At 54.8% G+C, this 15,197-nt stretch overlaps 1 protein-coding gene and 1 non-coding gene across 2 annotated transcripts; both read left to right on the top strand.

Annotated features, from left to right (window-relative positions):
- The first annotated feature begins 15 nt into the window (after positions 1-15).
- On the top strand, positions 16-15,144 carry PRRC2A (proline rich coiled-coil 2A). The gene is made up of 31 exons (XM_027524099.1): positions 16-195; positions 1,994-2,168; positions 2,666-2,843; positions 3,214-3,313; positions 3,405-3,477; positions 3,813-3,956; positions 4,109-4,260; positions 4,444-4,523; positions 4,663-4,805; positions 5,242-5,332; positions 5,443-5,659; positions 6,070-6,544; positions 6,989-7,179; positions 7,400-7,697; positions 8,075-8,285; positions 8,479-10,347; positions 10,840-11,111; positions 11,288-11,418; positions 11,657-11,786; positions 11,887-11,972; positions 12,164-12,397; positions 12,538-12,678; positions 12,794-12,865; positions 12,983-13,150; positions 13,320-13,402; positions 13,562-13,772; positions 13,854-13,952; positions 14,090-14,302; positions 14,414-14,508; positions 14,606-14,696; positions 14,813-15,144. The coding sequence occupies exons 2-31, from the start codon at positions 2,057-2,059 to the stop codon at positions 14,951-14,953; spliced, it is 6,501 nt and encodes a 2,166-aa protein (XP_027379900.1). The 5' UTR covers positions 16-195; positions 1,994-2,056; the 3' UTR covers positions 14,954-15,144.
- On the top strand, positions 2,352-2,482 carry LOC113882332. The gene has a single exon (XR_003508345.1). It is a non-coding gene; the product is annotated as a small nucleolar RNA SNORA38 (small nucleolar RNA).
- Positions 15,145-15,197: the final 53 nt, after the last annotated feature.

Raw genomic sequence — 15,197 nt, 5'->3', positions numbered from 1 at the left:
GGCAGGAGGGGGGGCACTCCCGGGGGCGGCGGTTGCCCGGATGGGCCGTTAGTCGGAGCCCAGCCGCGGAGTGAGCGAGGGAGACGGGAGGAGCCGAACCCGGCGCCATCCGCCGCCATCCGCCCCCGCCCCACCGCCATCCCACCCCGGGGAGGCGCCTAGGCCCCGGTCCCGGACCCCCGCGCACCCGGCCAGGTGAGTCTGGGCGAGCCGAATGCTAACGCCCTTTTCCGGCGCGGGAGCGGTGGTGGCGGCGGCAGCGGCGGCGGCGGCGGCGGGCCGGGGGGAGGAGAAGCTGCCATTAGCCGCCGCCATTTTGTCCTCCTGCTGCCGGGCCCTGCCTGCCCCTCCCCCTACGATACTCCCACCCTGGGACCCGCATCTCTAGCCCGTCTCTGAGCCTATAACCTGCCCGTACCCACTCACCTTCTGGCTTCATGGGGAGACCTCCCCCCTGGCTCCTGGGCCATAACTCCCCACCCCCCTTGCGCTCCTGGACTATCACCCCTATTTATGGGTCCCCTTCCCTGCTGCCGCTCTGGAGTGGGCCGCGCCTGACTGTCCTGCTCTCCCAAGAGTCTTCTTTCCTCCATAGTGGACCCCTCCCATCACCCAGCGCTAAGGTCTCCCTTTTTTGACGCCCCACTTCTCGTTCAGTCACTCCCACTCTGGAACCCTGCTTTTATCCCGCATCTGTGCTTTATACGTTCCTCATCTTCTCTGCTTTTTTCATTTCTCATCTTCCTTATCACCTTTCTATCCCAACTCCTCCTCTCTCCTGGGTCTCCTGACATTGCTTCCTTTAGTCTGCATCCTTTTCCTGCCATTCCCGCTTACGTGTATTATTTTCCACCGGCTTTCATAATTCTCTGTTATTTAGTTTTGTTTTTTTTTTTCATTATTCTATCTCTGTTCCCTTCATAAATTTTCAAAGACTGGCCTTCTTAAACACCTCCAAAGCTACCCCCATCTCCTCATCTAATGTGGCTTAAAGTTCTTGATTTTAGTTGTCATCCTGGTCTTGTCTGGATATCTCACCAACTCCCTCTCTCTTTCCTTTACACCATTGTCTACAAACAAATGCCTGGTCACCCAGGAACACTAACCGATGTTGGAGAGTTTGGTCGGCTTGGGGAACAAGGAAAATCAGGGAAAGAAATGACTGCTGATGGGGGGTAGGAAAATGAAGTTGATTCCAGCCTTGGCCCCATGGTTACTTGGTGTTCTTGACGTGGATCCATAATGCTTTGTTTTACCCACGTGTATGTAGGGTAAACCAGAGCCCACCAGTATGCCATCTTCAGACAAACTTTTTTCCAGGAGCTGCGATGGGGGCAAGTGTAGGAAAAGATGGAATATTCAAAATACTTGTTTCTGTAGCTTGGGAATATGTAGTGCCCCAGTTGTTCCCTGAGGAATTCTCTGGCACCATCCCCCAGTCTGGCTGAGCAAGCTCATAAAATCCTTAAACTCCTGCATACCTTCCTGCAAAACTTTGCCGGATGGGAGGGAGACTGCAGGGACTAGAACCCAGGGCAAACTTAGGAAGCTGGTATCTAATGAGTAGGAGAGCTAAACCTCTCTTCCTTCCATGACGGATCTATATGCTTCTGGTTTTCTCTAGGGCTTGAACTTGTTTTTATTGTAGGTATCTGAAATGATTTTGATGGAGAGAGATTATTACTTGTGGGCGTAATGAGGTTGCAACCCTTTATAGATTGGCACAAAGGGGAGAGTGTTTATACTAGGAAGATACTGGATTTTTATTTGGGTTTCCTTGGCAAGGGGTGTCTGGGGGAAAGAGGAAATATGGCATTTGGGCTCTGTGAGGAAGATGGTTGCTTAAAGGAACTGGGGTGTTTGAATAGGCTAGAGGAAGAGGCATAAGAGGGCCATGTGTCTGGGCCCCAGTAAGAATAAAAGGGAGCATCTAGGCTTCTATTGGGAGGCCCTTGGTGGAGCAGAGAGTGAAACACTTGGTGTCTGGTCACAGGTTCCGGCACGTTTTGGGGGAGGCGCCTGTAGGACCCAACGTACTCAATGAGCTTCCAGCGCAATGTCCGATCGCTCGGGGCCGACTGCCAAGGGGAAGGATGGAAAGAAGTATTCCTCGCTCAACCTGTTTGATACATATAAGGGCAAGTCTTTAGAGATCCAGAAACCCGCTGGTGAGGGTCCTGCACTGATGTTCCTAATTATTGGAGGATGAGCATGAATGGGTCATGTATTTCAGAGCTCTTTGAAGGGAAACACCTGTAGTACATATATCAAAAGGTTAGAGGAACACTAAAGACTTTCCAGTTTTATCTTGGATCCTGTAGGGGACGTTGTGCTTTTGGTGAACACCAGCATCCTCCTACAAAGGCGTGTCTGTGGTTTCCTGTCTTTGGACACGTAAGAATTGGAGGCAAAGAAATGTGGACTTGGAGAAGTCTAGGGCCAGCTTGCTCCTTGCAGGCTCAAGATCAACCATCCCACATAGAATTACTGAGTGTAAAGCCCTTCAGCCTTCCTTGTTGATAGAATTTCAGAGACTGCCTAGGGCAAAGAGAGAGAAGCTTTATAAGAGAAGACGTTGGCGATGTCTGTAAACGGGGCCTCGGGTAGGATGCTGTCAGATTTCCCTTTAGAGGCATTTTCCATTCTCTCTCCATCTTTTCTCCAGTTGCCCCTCGCCATGGCCTGCAGAGTCTCGGGAAAGTTGCCATTGCTCGGCGTATGCCACCCCCGGCCAACCTTCCAAGCCTGAAAGCCGAGAACAAAGGCAATGACCCCAATGTCTCATTAGTGCCGAAAGACGGAACAGGATGGGCAAGCAAACAGGAGCAGTCCGACCCCAAGAGGTGGGTGGAAACCTGGGGGATCTAGAGTTAGGAATATTTTAACTTTGAACTTCAGGATGAATTGGGGCTTGTACTAATGTGGCCAGATGAGAGTCAGAGACAAAGAGGAAAGACCCTTTCCTGCATATTGCAGGACTCCTGTTAAATGACTAAGGAGTGGTACCTTTAATTTTTTGTCAGGTGTGAGGAAAGTTTGAAGAACAGATGACAGTCTATGCAAGCTTGATGAGCTTATGGTGTTTTGTCCTAAAACTTGTAAAAAGTAGTGAGAAGGCCTGGGTTTGGTTCCTGTCCTCCACCAGTTGGAGAAGCAGAGGAGCCGGTACCATCTCAGACTCTGAATAACCTTCCCACCTTACCATCCCTTCAGTTCCGATGCCTCAACCGCTCAGCAGCCGGAATCGCAGCCACTGCCGGCTTCACAGACGCCTGCCTCCAACCAATCGAAACGACCGCCAGCAGCCCCCGAGGTATCTGAAAAACTGGATGTTTTTTAGGGAGCAGGGGCAAGAATGGCTTGTAGCTCCTCATCATGTCACCATTATCTCTCTGCTTCCCCAGAACACTCCTTCGGTTCCAAGCGGGGTAAAGTCCTGGGCACAAGCCAGCGTCACCCATGGAGCACATGGAGATGGTGAGCACAAGGCTGTTTGAGGAGGTCTCTCTGGGCACCATAGTAGGCAGGAGTCCTGCACTATACCTTCAGCAAAGTGTTCTTGTAATCTTTTGGCAAAATTTTGGATCACATATTTGGTTTCTTGCAAAACACATGAGCAAGATTTGTTGCAGATTTATGTGAAAGTGAGAGGTGGGTATCCCCAAACTGATCTTGTTTCTTGAAGAATGAACACCTAATACATAGGGGGTGAGTTTGGAGGCAGAACTGGATCGGTACCTGTCAGAGCGTTACACTTTCACAGTGTATCCTCAGTAAAGATACTTGTGTCTCTTGTGCCTCAACCCCAACAGGTGGAAGGGCATCAAGCCTACTGTCACGATTCTCTCGAGAGGAATTTCCGACCCTGCAGGCGGCTGGCGACCAGGACAAGGCTGCCAAGGAAAGGGAGTCTGCCGAACAGTTGTCTGGGCCCGGACCAAGCCTCCGCCCCCAAAGTGAGTGGCCACTATTAGTGAGTGAATGGGTTAGGAATCCACCTTTTGACCAGGATATTACCTTATTCCATTTCAGAGTGAAGTGCTGGCTTATTCATCTTTCTCCTCATCATTTTCAGCTATGTTCACTCTCTGTCTTTTCCAAAATACAGATTCTACAACTTGGAGGGACGGAGGTGGGCGTGGCCCTGATGAGCTGGAGGGCCCGGACTCCAAACTTCATCACGGCCATGATCCCCGGGGTGGACTGCAGCCTTCGGGCCCACCCCAGTTCCCTCCCTACCGCGGAATGATGCCGCCCTTCGTAAGTTAGGATATCTTCTTTTGGATTGATTGTGCTGGAAGCTAGAGTTAGGAGTTACAACTTAGTCTTTGGAGGGGACAGCTGGAAAGCAGAGGTCTGTGAGGGTGGGAGGATGAGAGGTTTAGGGCTGTGGTAGGCTGTTTGTCTGCTCCTCTAAGCGGCTACTGTTGGGCTCTTTTGCAGATGTATCCCCCATATCTCCCGTTCCCTCCGCCCTATGGACCCCAGGGGCCTTACAGATACCCCACGCCCGATGGGCCCAGGTGAGTAATCTAGGTCTGGATTTGTGCTTGGAGACAGGGGAAGCCTGCTGAGGAGATGGTTTTCTAGCCAGGAGGCTCAGTTTGTGATTATTCAATTCAGCCTTCATTTATCTTCTCTCCTTTCCCTTTTCATACACAGCCGTTTCCCCCGTGTGGCAGGCCCCCGAGGGTCAGGGCCACCAATGCGTCTTGTAGAGCCTGTGGGTCGGCCTTCCATTCTTAAAGAAGATAATCTCAAAGAGTTTGACCAGTTGGACCAGGAGAATGATGATGGTTGGGCAGGTGAGTGGATGTTAAGGACCAAGTATTTTAGTTTTGTTTTGGGGGTTTGGTTTGGTTTGGTTTGGGCCGCACTGTACAGCTTGTGGGGTCTTAGTTCCCTGACTAGGGATTGAACGCAGGCACTTGGCAATGAAAGTGTGGATTCCTAAGCACTGGACCGCCGGGGAATTCGCAAGTATTTCAGTTTTAAATAGCAAAATCTGATGAGAAAACAATGGTTCATTGTGGGAATAGACATTGAGGGATAGGGTAGATACCCGGAAGAAAGCCAAATCCTGGTGGAGAAGGAGTCAGAGGAGTGAAATTGACAGTCGTGGTGAATCTAGATGCCAGAGGGAAGAGGGCAGTTGGCCTTGGTAGCGCATCCAACCGTGTAGTGGTACTCAAGATGGGAGAGCAGAATGCTTGGGTTACCATGCTTCACTTTTCCCCTTAGGGGCCCACGAGGAGGTCGACTACACTGAGAAGCTCAAGTTCAGCGATGAGGAAGATGGACGAGACTCCGATGAGGAGGGACCTGAGGGCCAGTGAGTTTAGGGCTCTCTGGGGAGTGGAGGGGCTGTTTGTCTTATGGTAGTGTACTCTTAAAAGAGCTGGGTTGCAGCTGATTTTAATTCCACTGTTGGTCTCCTCACAGCAAGGAGTCCCAGTCAGCTGGTGGTGAGGAACGGCCCCCTGAAGCAGATGGCAAAAAGGGCAACTCCCCCGGCAGCGAACCACCCCCTCCCAAGACGGCCTGGGCAGAGACCTCTCGGCCTCCAGAGACAGAGCCGGGGCCTCCTGCCCCAAAGCCTCCCCCACCCCCACCCCACCGAGGCCCCGCCGGGAACTGGGGCCCCCCTGGGGACTACCCAGTGAGTGTCTACAATGAGGGGTTGAGAGGGTCGCTTTGGGGAGACTAGTTTCAGCTGAGTAATCGAAGCAGCAGTAATAAGAGGAAGCTGGAGGGAGGGCCAAAAATGGGCTGCAGTAAGTGTAGAGCTGTGGAGCATATCTGAAAGGGTTTGGAACATCGTTGGTGTTAGGCGGGTTAGGGTGAAGAGAGAAATGCTAGTTAGGAAAAACAAGGACACCTGGGGTCTTTGGGTCTTGAAAAAGAAGAAAAAAGACTAGGATGATGAGTTTGTCCCTGCCATGAGAGGCCATCAGCCCCAAGGCCTGGTCTTTGTACCGGCAGCTAGAGACAGTTGATTAGTCTGTGAAAGAGATAGTAAGAAACATAGTAACTGACACCTCTGACCCTGCTGGGTCTGCCCACTGACAGGATCGCGGGGGCCCTCCCTGCAAGCCCCCAGCACCCGAAGACGAGGATGAGGCTTGGCGGCAGCGGCGAAAGCAGTCTTCGTCTGAAATCTCCCTGGCTGTGGAGAGGGCTCGGCGCCGGCGAGAGGAAGAGGAGCGGCGCATGCAGGAGGAGCGCAGGGCAGCCTGTGCCGAGAAACTCAAGCGACTTGATGAGAAGTTTGGGGCACCTGACAAGCGGCTCAAAGCAGAGCCTGCTGCACCACCTGCTACCCCTCCTGCTCCCGCTCCACCACCTGCAGTCCCCAAAGAACTCCCAACGCCTCCAGCTCCTCCACCGGCCCCAGTTCCAACACCTGAAAAAGAACCGGAAGAGTCGACACAGTCCTCTCCTGCCCAGTCCACCCCCACTCCAGGTGTGGCTCTGGCTCCCACTGCAGTGAGTGGTGGGGGCAGTGCCAATAGCACCAGCAGTGGCAGCTTCGAAGCCAGTGCAGGTATGATGGAGATGGTGATGGGTAGATCTTCTGTCTGCTTGGGGTTGAGGGTGCAGGTGGTAAGGATGTGAGTAAAGGAGATAAAAGGCAGTTTGGGTTCGTTGGACTGTCACTGGTATGGGTGAAATGGATCTTTTTGCTTCTATGGACATCTGAGGGGAAAAGGTTTTCTTACCTGAGTTCCTGAATAAGTAGTAACCTAAAACCACTTCCCTATAGGCCTAGAGTGGAGCAGGCCGAAGGAAGTGTTACTTTTGATGATTTCATGGGAAATTAACGCCACCACCATTGGCTTTTGAGAGACCTTGAAGTGTTTTCATGGGTTTTAAATGGGATAGTCTTATTTCTAGAGGGGCTGCTAGAAGTGAGTGCTGAAATTATGGGGTGTTCGTGGAATATCTGTTGGTGGACTAGATCGCTCTGATTATCTTTTTTTCAATGCAGTGGAACCTCAAGTGCCCTCAAAAGAGGGTCCTGAACCACCAGAAGAGGTTCCTTCCCCTGCCACACCCCCAGCCCCAAAGGCGGAACCCAAGGGTGATGGAGTTGGTCCCACCCGGCAGCCCCCCAGCCAAGGCTTGGGCTATCCCAAATATCAGAAATCATTGCCTCCTCGTTTCCAGCGGCAGCAGCAGGTGAAACTAAATTACTTCTCTTAAGGGCTGCTTCTCTGCTTGGTTTCAACATTTAGCCTATCCATAAGTTACTTCCTGGGTCCCTCTGCCAGTTCTGTCTCCGTTGTGTCACCTTAGTTTCTGTCTAATCCAAGTGTCACATTGATGTGGGTTTTGTTTTTGCTAGTCCTGTGTTCTGGTTGGGCCTTTGATGCCTCTCACTCCTTTTGTCCTTCCCCAGGAGCAGCTGTTGAAGCAGCAACAGCAGCAGCAGTGGCAGCAGCATCAGCAGGGCTCTGCCCAGCCTACCCCAGTGCCCCCGTCACCACCGCAGCCTGTGACCATGGGGGCCGTGCCAGCTCCACAGGCTCCGCCCCCGCCCCCCAAGGCCCTATACCCAGGTGCTCTGGGCCGGCCCCCGCCCATGCCCCCTATGAACTTTGATCCCCGCTGGATGATGATTCCTCCTTATGTGGACCCTCGGCTCCTCCAAGGCCGGCCCCCTCTGGACTTCTACCCTCCTGGTGTGCATCCCTCTGGTAAGACACTGTAGACGAGGTGGGGCGTCAGGGACCCCTTAGTCTTGGGAAGTAGGTATCCTTGTCTTGTTATGGGGATGAAGGGCAACCAATCAAGAGGGGAGCTTAGCACTCCCAAGATAGCTCTTTGTTGCAGGAGTCAAGTAGTAATGCCCACCTAAACCAAGATTCCCTTGGGTGGAGGGATTGAGAGATTGATCTGTAGGGAAGCTGAGTGGCTCACCATGTTTTAGGAGAGCAGGCACTGTCTCCCAGGAGATGGAGGCACTGACATTGACCGGACTGATGTGGAGGATTGAACTGGGGAGGTGCTTTGGGTCTGGAGGGCCTGTAACATAAAAAAGGATACTTTTTCTCATACTGTTTGGTTTTCTCAGGCCTAGTTCCCCGGGAGCGTTCAGACAGTGGGGGCTCAAGTTCAGAGCCATTTGAGCGCCATGCACCCCCCCTCTTACGGGATCGGGGCACCCCACCAGTGGATCCAAAGTTGGCTTGGGTAGGAGATGTCTTCACCACCACACCTGCTGACCCCCGCCCACTTACTTCACCACTGCGCCAGGCTGCTGATGAGGATGAGAAGGGGATGAGGTGAGTGTGAGTAGAGAAATGGGAGGGTTTCTAGCAAACACACCTAGAATAGGTACTTTGGATTATCGGTGAAATGATAGGAATAAACATGAAAGGAGTGTTTGGGTCGTAGTAATAAAGCATTGTTTCCCCACCTAGTTCATTTTCCTCGTCTTGAGATACTTACTTCCATCTTTTCTGTCTCCCTCTTCAGGAGCGAGACCCCTCCAGTACCTCCCCCACCACCCTATCTGGCCAGTTATCCAGGCTTTCCTGAGAATGGAGCCCCTGGGCCCCCAATCCCTCGCTTTCCTCTGGAGGAGCCAGCTCCCCCAGGGCCCCGTCCACTCCCCTGGCCCCCAGGCAATGAGGAGGCAGCCAAGATGCAAGCTCCACCACCCAAGAAGGAAACCCCCAAGGAGGAGGCTCCACAGCTGACAGGGCCAGAAATTGGTCGAAAGCCTTCCCGAGGAATTGGAGGCCAAGGCCCCCCACCACCTCGCAGAGAGAGCCGCACGGAGACCCGCTGGGGCCCACGCCCAGGCAGCAGTCGTCGTGGGATCCCTCCAGAGGAGTCAGGGGCCCCTCCCCGCCGGGCTGGGCCGATAAAGAAACCCCCACCGCCTGCGAAAGTTGAAGAGCTACCCCCCAACCCCAAGCCCCTTGAACAGGGGGATGAAACCCCCAAGGCTCCAAAGCCAGACCCGTTGAAGACAGCGAAGGGAAAGATAGGTGGCCCCAAGGAGACCCCACCCAGTGGGAATCTTTCCCCTGCCCCAAGGCTTCGGAGGGACTATTCCTATGAAAGAGTGGGTCCTACCTCGTGCCGGGGTCGGGGCCGAGGGGAGTATTTTGCCAGAGGGAGGGGTTTTCGGGGGACCTATGGGGGACGGGGGCGGGGAGCCCGAAGCCGGGAGTTCCGCAGTTACCGAGAGTTTCGAGGAGATGATGGACGTGGAGGTGGGACAGGGGGACCAAACCATCCTCCCCGAGGCCGCACTGCCAGCGAGACACGGAGTGAGGGCTCGGAGTATGAAGAGATCCCCAAGCGGCGCCGGCAGCGGGGCTCAGAGACAGGCAGTGAGACCCACGAGAGTGACCTGGCCCCCTCAGACAAGGAGGCCCCCACTACCAAGGAAGGAGTACTTACGCAGGTCCCTCTTGCTCCCCCATCATCAGGAGCACCTCCTTCACCAGCCCCCGCCCGCTTTTCCACTGCCCGAGGTGGGCGAGTCTTCACTCCCAGAGGGGTGCCATCCCGTCGGGGACGAGGGGGTGGGCGGCCCCCTCCCCCCATTTGCCCGGGCTGGAGCCCCCCAACCAAGTCCCTGGCTCCAAAGAAGCCTCCAACAGGTCCTATGCCACCAAGCAAGGAGTCTCTGAAAGAGAAGCTGACTCCGGGGCCTCTGTGCCCTATGGCCCGAGGAGGCAGCAGTGGAGGCAACAATGGAGGCATGGTTGTGGAAGACGGGGAGCGGCCCAGAAGGAGGCGACACGGGAGGGCTCAGCAGCAGGACAAACCACCTCGTTTCCGGAGACTGAAACAGGAACGAGAGAACGCTGCCAGAGGGGCTGAGGGCAAGCCCTCTTCCCTTGCTCCTCCAGCCTCTACACCTGGGTCAGAGGAGGCCCTCACAACAGTAGCAGTGCCCCCACCACCTCGCCGGGCAGCAGCCAAGTCTCCTGATCTGTCAAACCAGAACTCGGACCAAGCCAACGAGGAGTGGGAGACGGCCTCTGAGAGCAGCGACTTTGCCAGCGAGCGGCGGGGGGACAAGGAAGCTCCGCCACCAGCACTGCTGACCCCCAAAGCTGTGGGGACTCATGGAGGAAGTGGAGGTGGTGCTGGACCAGGCATCTCAACCATGTCCCGTGGAGATCTGAGCCAGAGAGCCAAGGATTTGAGCAAGAGGAGCTTTTCAAGTCAGCGACCCGGCATGGAGAGGCAGAACCGGCGCCCAGGCCCAAGCAGCAAGTCTGGCGGCGGTGGCGGCAGCAGTGGAGGAGGTGGTGGGGGTCCTGGGGGGAGGGCCGGCCCAGGGCGAGGGGACAAGAGGAGCTGGCCCTCTCCCAAGAACCGAAGGTGGGTACGGGCAGGTGGTTCAGTTTATTCTTTTGAATTGTTAGGTTGGGGGAGGGGAGAAAACCTGTTAGAGAAGTCGGGTTGGATGCAGTGGAGTTGGAGGTCAGTGCATGGGGTGAGCTGTTAGGCACCAGGCCCTCTGTGTTCAGGTGAAGTGGCTGGAGAGTGGTGGACGGCATCGGAAGCACCCGTGTTCCTTGCTTTCCTTTGTGCACCTGTACGAGTAAAAGTTCCTTAGAAGTGTGGGCAAACAAGGATTCCCTGGCGGTCCCAAGGTTAGGACTCTGCGCTTTCACTGTCCGGGCTCAGGTTTGATCCCTGGTTAGGGGACCAAGATCCCAGGAGTTGTATAGTGTGGCCAGAAAAAAAGTGCTCCAGAAACACCTGGATTTTAGCACAGAGAACAGGTTGAAGATGAACAGGTGGAAGAGAGTTGTAAGGAAAACAGTAACAGTTTCGTAAATACTGGAGCTGATTCTTTGTTCTCTTCAGCCGTCCCCCAGAGGAGCGTCCCCCAGGGCTCCCTCTGCCTCCCCCGCCCCCCAGCAGTTCTGCGGTCTTCCGCTTGGACCAAGTTATCCACAGCAACCCTGCTGGCATCCAGCAGGCTCTGGCTCAGCTCAGCAGCCGCCAAGGAAGTGCAGCTGCGCCAGTGGGGCACCCAAGGCCCAAGCCTGGGCTGCCCCAAGCCCCTCAAGGCCCCTCTCCTCGGCCCCCCACCCGGTATGACCCTCAGAGGGCCAACAATGACGACGGCAATTCAGGTAAGCTGGAGGAGCTAAGGGTTCCCAGGGCATTGAAGGGGGAAGTGTGTGGCCCAGGAGTCCTGGTGCTAGGTGTCTGTACTGAGGGTGGTAGGATTGGGAGGTGGAGTACAGAGGGCAAAGCTCAGTTTGGTGATAGTCAAGGCAGACGCTGATGAATTTCCCCTTCTCCCCAGACCCCCATTTCGAGGAGCCAGGGCCGATGGTGAGGGGGGTGAGCGGGACGCCCCGGGACTCTGCTGGAGTTAATCCCTTCCCCCCCAAACGGCGAGAGCGGCCACCTAGGAAACCAGAGCTGCTGCAGGAGGTGAGGGACTGGGTTGAAGTATTTCACTGCTCTCACTTTTGAAAGCTCTAGTTTCATGTTTTCTCCACTCTTTTTCCTATATCTGCTATTGTGTTTTCACCCCATATTCTGAGCGTTGGTCACTGCTTATTTCTCGTTATCTCCCGTTTTGCCCCACACGTGTGGTTCTATGTCTTACTTGCTTGCATTGCCCAGTTCCCATCTCATTCATGTTTTGTTTTTGGACTCTCATTTTTAGGAATCACTGCCACCTTCTCATAGCTCTGGATTTTTGGGCCCCAAACCCGAGGGCTCAGGCCCTCAGGGGGAGTCCAGAGATGCAGGAACAGAGGCCCTGACCCCTCACATCTGGAATCGTTTACATACTGGTGAGTTCAGCTGAAAAGGAAGGACAATGTTAGAGGACTTAGAGCAAGGTGGACCATAGAACTGTCTTCTCTCACTTCTGTGTGTTGGTGCTTTTCCCAGCCACTAGCCAAAAGAGTTACCAGTCTGGCTCCATGGAGCCTTGGATGGAACCCCTGAGTCCTTTTGAGGACGTGGCTGGCACAGAGGTGAGAGAGTAGGGGGGAGTGTCTGAGCTGGGATGTTGTTTAATACCGGCCCTACTTGCCCAACTGTCCTGGGATGAGTGTGGGGCTGTTCGTCACATGGTCGTCTACTTTCTATAGTTTGTCTGTGTGTACCTCATTCAGGTATTGGGGTGCTTCCTGCTCTGACTTAACTCCTTCTCCACTCCTCTCAGATGAGTCAGTCTGACAGTGGGGTGGACCTGAGTGGGGATTCTCAGGTGTCATCAGGTCCCTGCAGCCAGCGAAGTTCCCCTGATGGAGGACTCAAGGGGTCAGCAGAGGGGCCCCCCAAGCGACCTGGAGGCCCCTCACCCCTGAATGCTGTTCCTGGTGAGGGTCCACCTGGCTCTGAACCCTCTGAACCTCCTAGGAGACGGCCACCTGCCCCCCATGATGGGGACAGAAAGGTAAACAACCAATAAAGGATAAGAAGAATGTTTCTGGGACTTCGGCTTTGCTTTTGTCTCCCCTTTCTTCTGCCTGTGTGTGCTGATTTGAGCTTCCTTTTCCTCCCCCTACCCCTACTTCACTGTGTTGCCCCACTTAGGAGCTGCCCCGGGAGCAGCCTCTGCCCCCTGGGCCCATTGGCACAGAACGACTGCAGCGTACAGACCGAGGCCCAGAGCCTGGCTCCCTCCGGCCGTCCCATAGACCTGGTCCTCCAGTCCAGTTTGGTACCAATGATAAGGTCTGCGTGGACTGGATCGGGGTGTCTTGGCTTGGGTGGAGAGAGGGGAAGGACTGGAAGTGGGGGAGGACACGTGTCTGAATCATGGACCATCTCCCCTGCCTCATGATCACAGGACTCAGACTTGTGCCTGGTTGTGAGAGAGAGTTTAAAAGCAGAGAAGGAGTTAACAGCATCAGTTACTGAGGTAAGTGGGAGAGTGAGGTTTTGAGGACAGGTTTTGGACACCTGGAGGAGAGTCTGGGAGTGACCTGGGCATCCAGGCTGCATAGATGGCCCTCTTGACAAGGCTTCTCCTTCCCAGGCCATTCCCATGGCCCGAGACTGGGAGCTGCTCCCCAGTGCTTCTGCCTCAGCTGAGCCACAATCCAAGAACCTGGCTTCTGGGCACTGTGGCCCCGAGACCAGCTCCTCAGGCCAGCGCTTGTACCCTGAGATCTTCTATGGCAGCCCTGGGCCTCCCAGTTCTCAGGTAGGTCTTGCTTCCTATTCAAGGACCCCTCTCTGTCTGCTGTCCCCTAAAATCAAGCCTTTCCTATTTGCAGTTTTTAAAATTTCTCTTCCTGCTTTGCTGTAGTTAGTGGGGTGGGTGAGTTTTTTTGACCAGGAAAACGAGCTGTTCCATTCTTGCTCTCCTGCAGGTCTCAGGAGGAGCCATAGACTCTCAATTACATCCCAACAGTGGAGGCTTCCGTCCTGGGACACCCTCACTGCACCCTTACAGGTAAGACTTATCTCAGAAGGACATGGAACTGTGTTCAGGGAAAGAGAGAAGGGGAAGACACTTCTAGGGTACCTGGAGGGTGGTGGACTTCCACTTCAGACTAAAGGAGTTGACTGGTTCCTGATACCTCTCCCCCGCCTTGGCCCAATTTCCCTCCAGATCACAGCCCCTGTACCTCTCCACGGGCCCAGCCCCGCCCTCGGCACTGCTCTCAGGGGTAGCTGTCAAGGGCCAGTTTCTGGATTTCTCCGCACTGCAAGCAACAGAGCTGGGGAAGCTGCCGGCTGGAGGGGTTCTCTACCCTCCACCTTCCTTCCTCTACTCTCCAGCCTTCTGCCCTAGCCCTCTGCCAGACCCACCCTTGCTTCAGGTGAGAGGCGGGCGGATGCTGGGCTTAGGGGTAGGAGTGGGGTGCTTGGGAGTTGACATTGTCCTCCCTGTTCCCCAACAGGTGCGACAGGATCTGCCATCCCCCTCAGATTTTTATTCTGCTCCTCTGCAGCCTGGTGGCCAAAGTGGCTTCCTCCCCTCAGGAGCCCCTGCCCAGCAGGTACTTTTTATTTTCCCAGTCCCCTTTGTGCGCTTTGCCTTCCAACTCCAGCGTTTTTTGTTACTTGTTTGGACTCTTCCTGGTTTTCTGACATTCCTCCCTGCCCCCAACACACTCTGCCCTGTTTCTCATTACAGATGCTTCTGCCCATGGTGGACTCACAGCTGCCTGTGGTGAACTTTGGCTCCCTGCCACCGGCACCACCTCCTGCCCCACCCCCTCTCTCTCTGTTACCTGTGGGCCCTCCTCTGCAGCCCCCCAGTCTGGCTGTGCGGCCCCCACCTGCTCCTGCTACTCGGGTGCTGCCTTCACCTGCCAGGCCCTTCGGCCCTAGCTTGGGGCGAGCAGAGGTAAGGTACAGGAGCTGAAGTGCTAGGGAACCCCGAGACTCAGGGGTAAGGATTCAGTATCAGGATGAAGACGTGGAGAGGCAGGACGCTCATGAGTCTTTTTTCCTTCAGTTGCACCCAGTAGAACTGAAGCCGTTCCAGGATTATCGAAAACTGAATAGCAACCTTGGGGGACCTGGGTCATCACGGACTCCCCCATCTGGAAGGCAAGAGAAGGGAATGGGGAGAAGCCATCCCCAAGGATTTACTTTCTTTGGGGACCAGAGGGGGGTCTGAAGGTTGCCTCAAATATCCTTTCTCCAGGTCTTTCTCTGGCCTCAATTCCCGTCTCAAGGCCCCACCTTCGACCTATAGCGGAGTCTTCCGCACACAGCGCATCGACCTCTACCAGCAGGTGAAGGAGAAATCCCTGTAGGCACAAGTCCGAGTTGAGTTTCCTCCTGAGTTCCCACCCTTCCATCCCTGACCTCCCTGATTGACTTAATTCTTCCACATGTGCCTGCCCCCCAGGCCTCCCCACCAGATGCCCTGCGCTGGATGCCGAAACCTTGGGAGCGGACAGGGCCACCTTCTCGAGAAGGGCCATCCCGAAGGGCAGAGGAGCCTGGGTCCAGAGGGGACAAGGAGCCTGGATTGCCCCCACCCCGCTGAGGGAGTTCCCTTTGCCCCCCACCCCCCGGGGCTTGTATATAGATTATAAATATATATAAGGGGGAAAGGGGTGGGTGGGGAAGGGTTGTCAGGCTGGTGCCTTGCTTCCCCTCCTCTCCCCTCCTCTCATCCCCTATCCCTGGGGCCGTTTGTTAAAAAAGAATAAAAGGATTAAAAAAAATTCCAAATGATTTGGGGGATGGGTTGGTTGGTTGCAGTCTCTTATGTCATATTCAGTACCCAA

This window comes from Bos indicus x Bos taurus, chromosome 23, assembly GCF_003369695.1.
Source record: "Bos indicus x Bos taurus breed Angus x Brahman F1 hybrid chromosome 23, Bos_hybrid_MaternalHap_v2.0, whole genome shotgun sequence".
NCBI lineage: Eukaryota > Metazoa > Chordata > Mammalia > Artiodactyla > Bovidae > Bos > Bos indicus x Bos taurus.
Note: the sequence above shows the minus strand (reverse complement) of the source record. Positions and strands in the feature narration are given on the sequence as shown.

Coding starts and splice junctions, on each gene's coding strand:
- PRRC2A (XM_027524099.1), top strand. CDS start 2,057: ATGTCCGATCGCTCGGGGCCGACTGCCAAGGGGAAGGATGGAAAGAAG. Junction 4,524..4,662: donor CCCACGCCCGATGGGCCCAG/GTGAGTAATCTA, acceptor TTTCATACACAG/CCGTTTCCCCCGTGTGGCAG. Junction 11,419..11,656: donor AACCAGAGCTGCTGCAGGAG/GTGAGGGACTGG, acceptor TCTCATTTTTAG/GAATCACTGCCACCTTCTCA.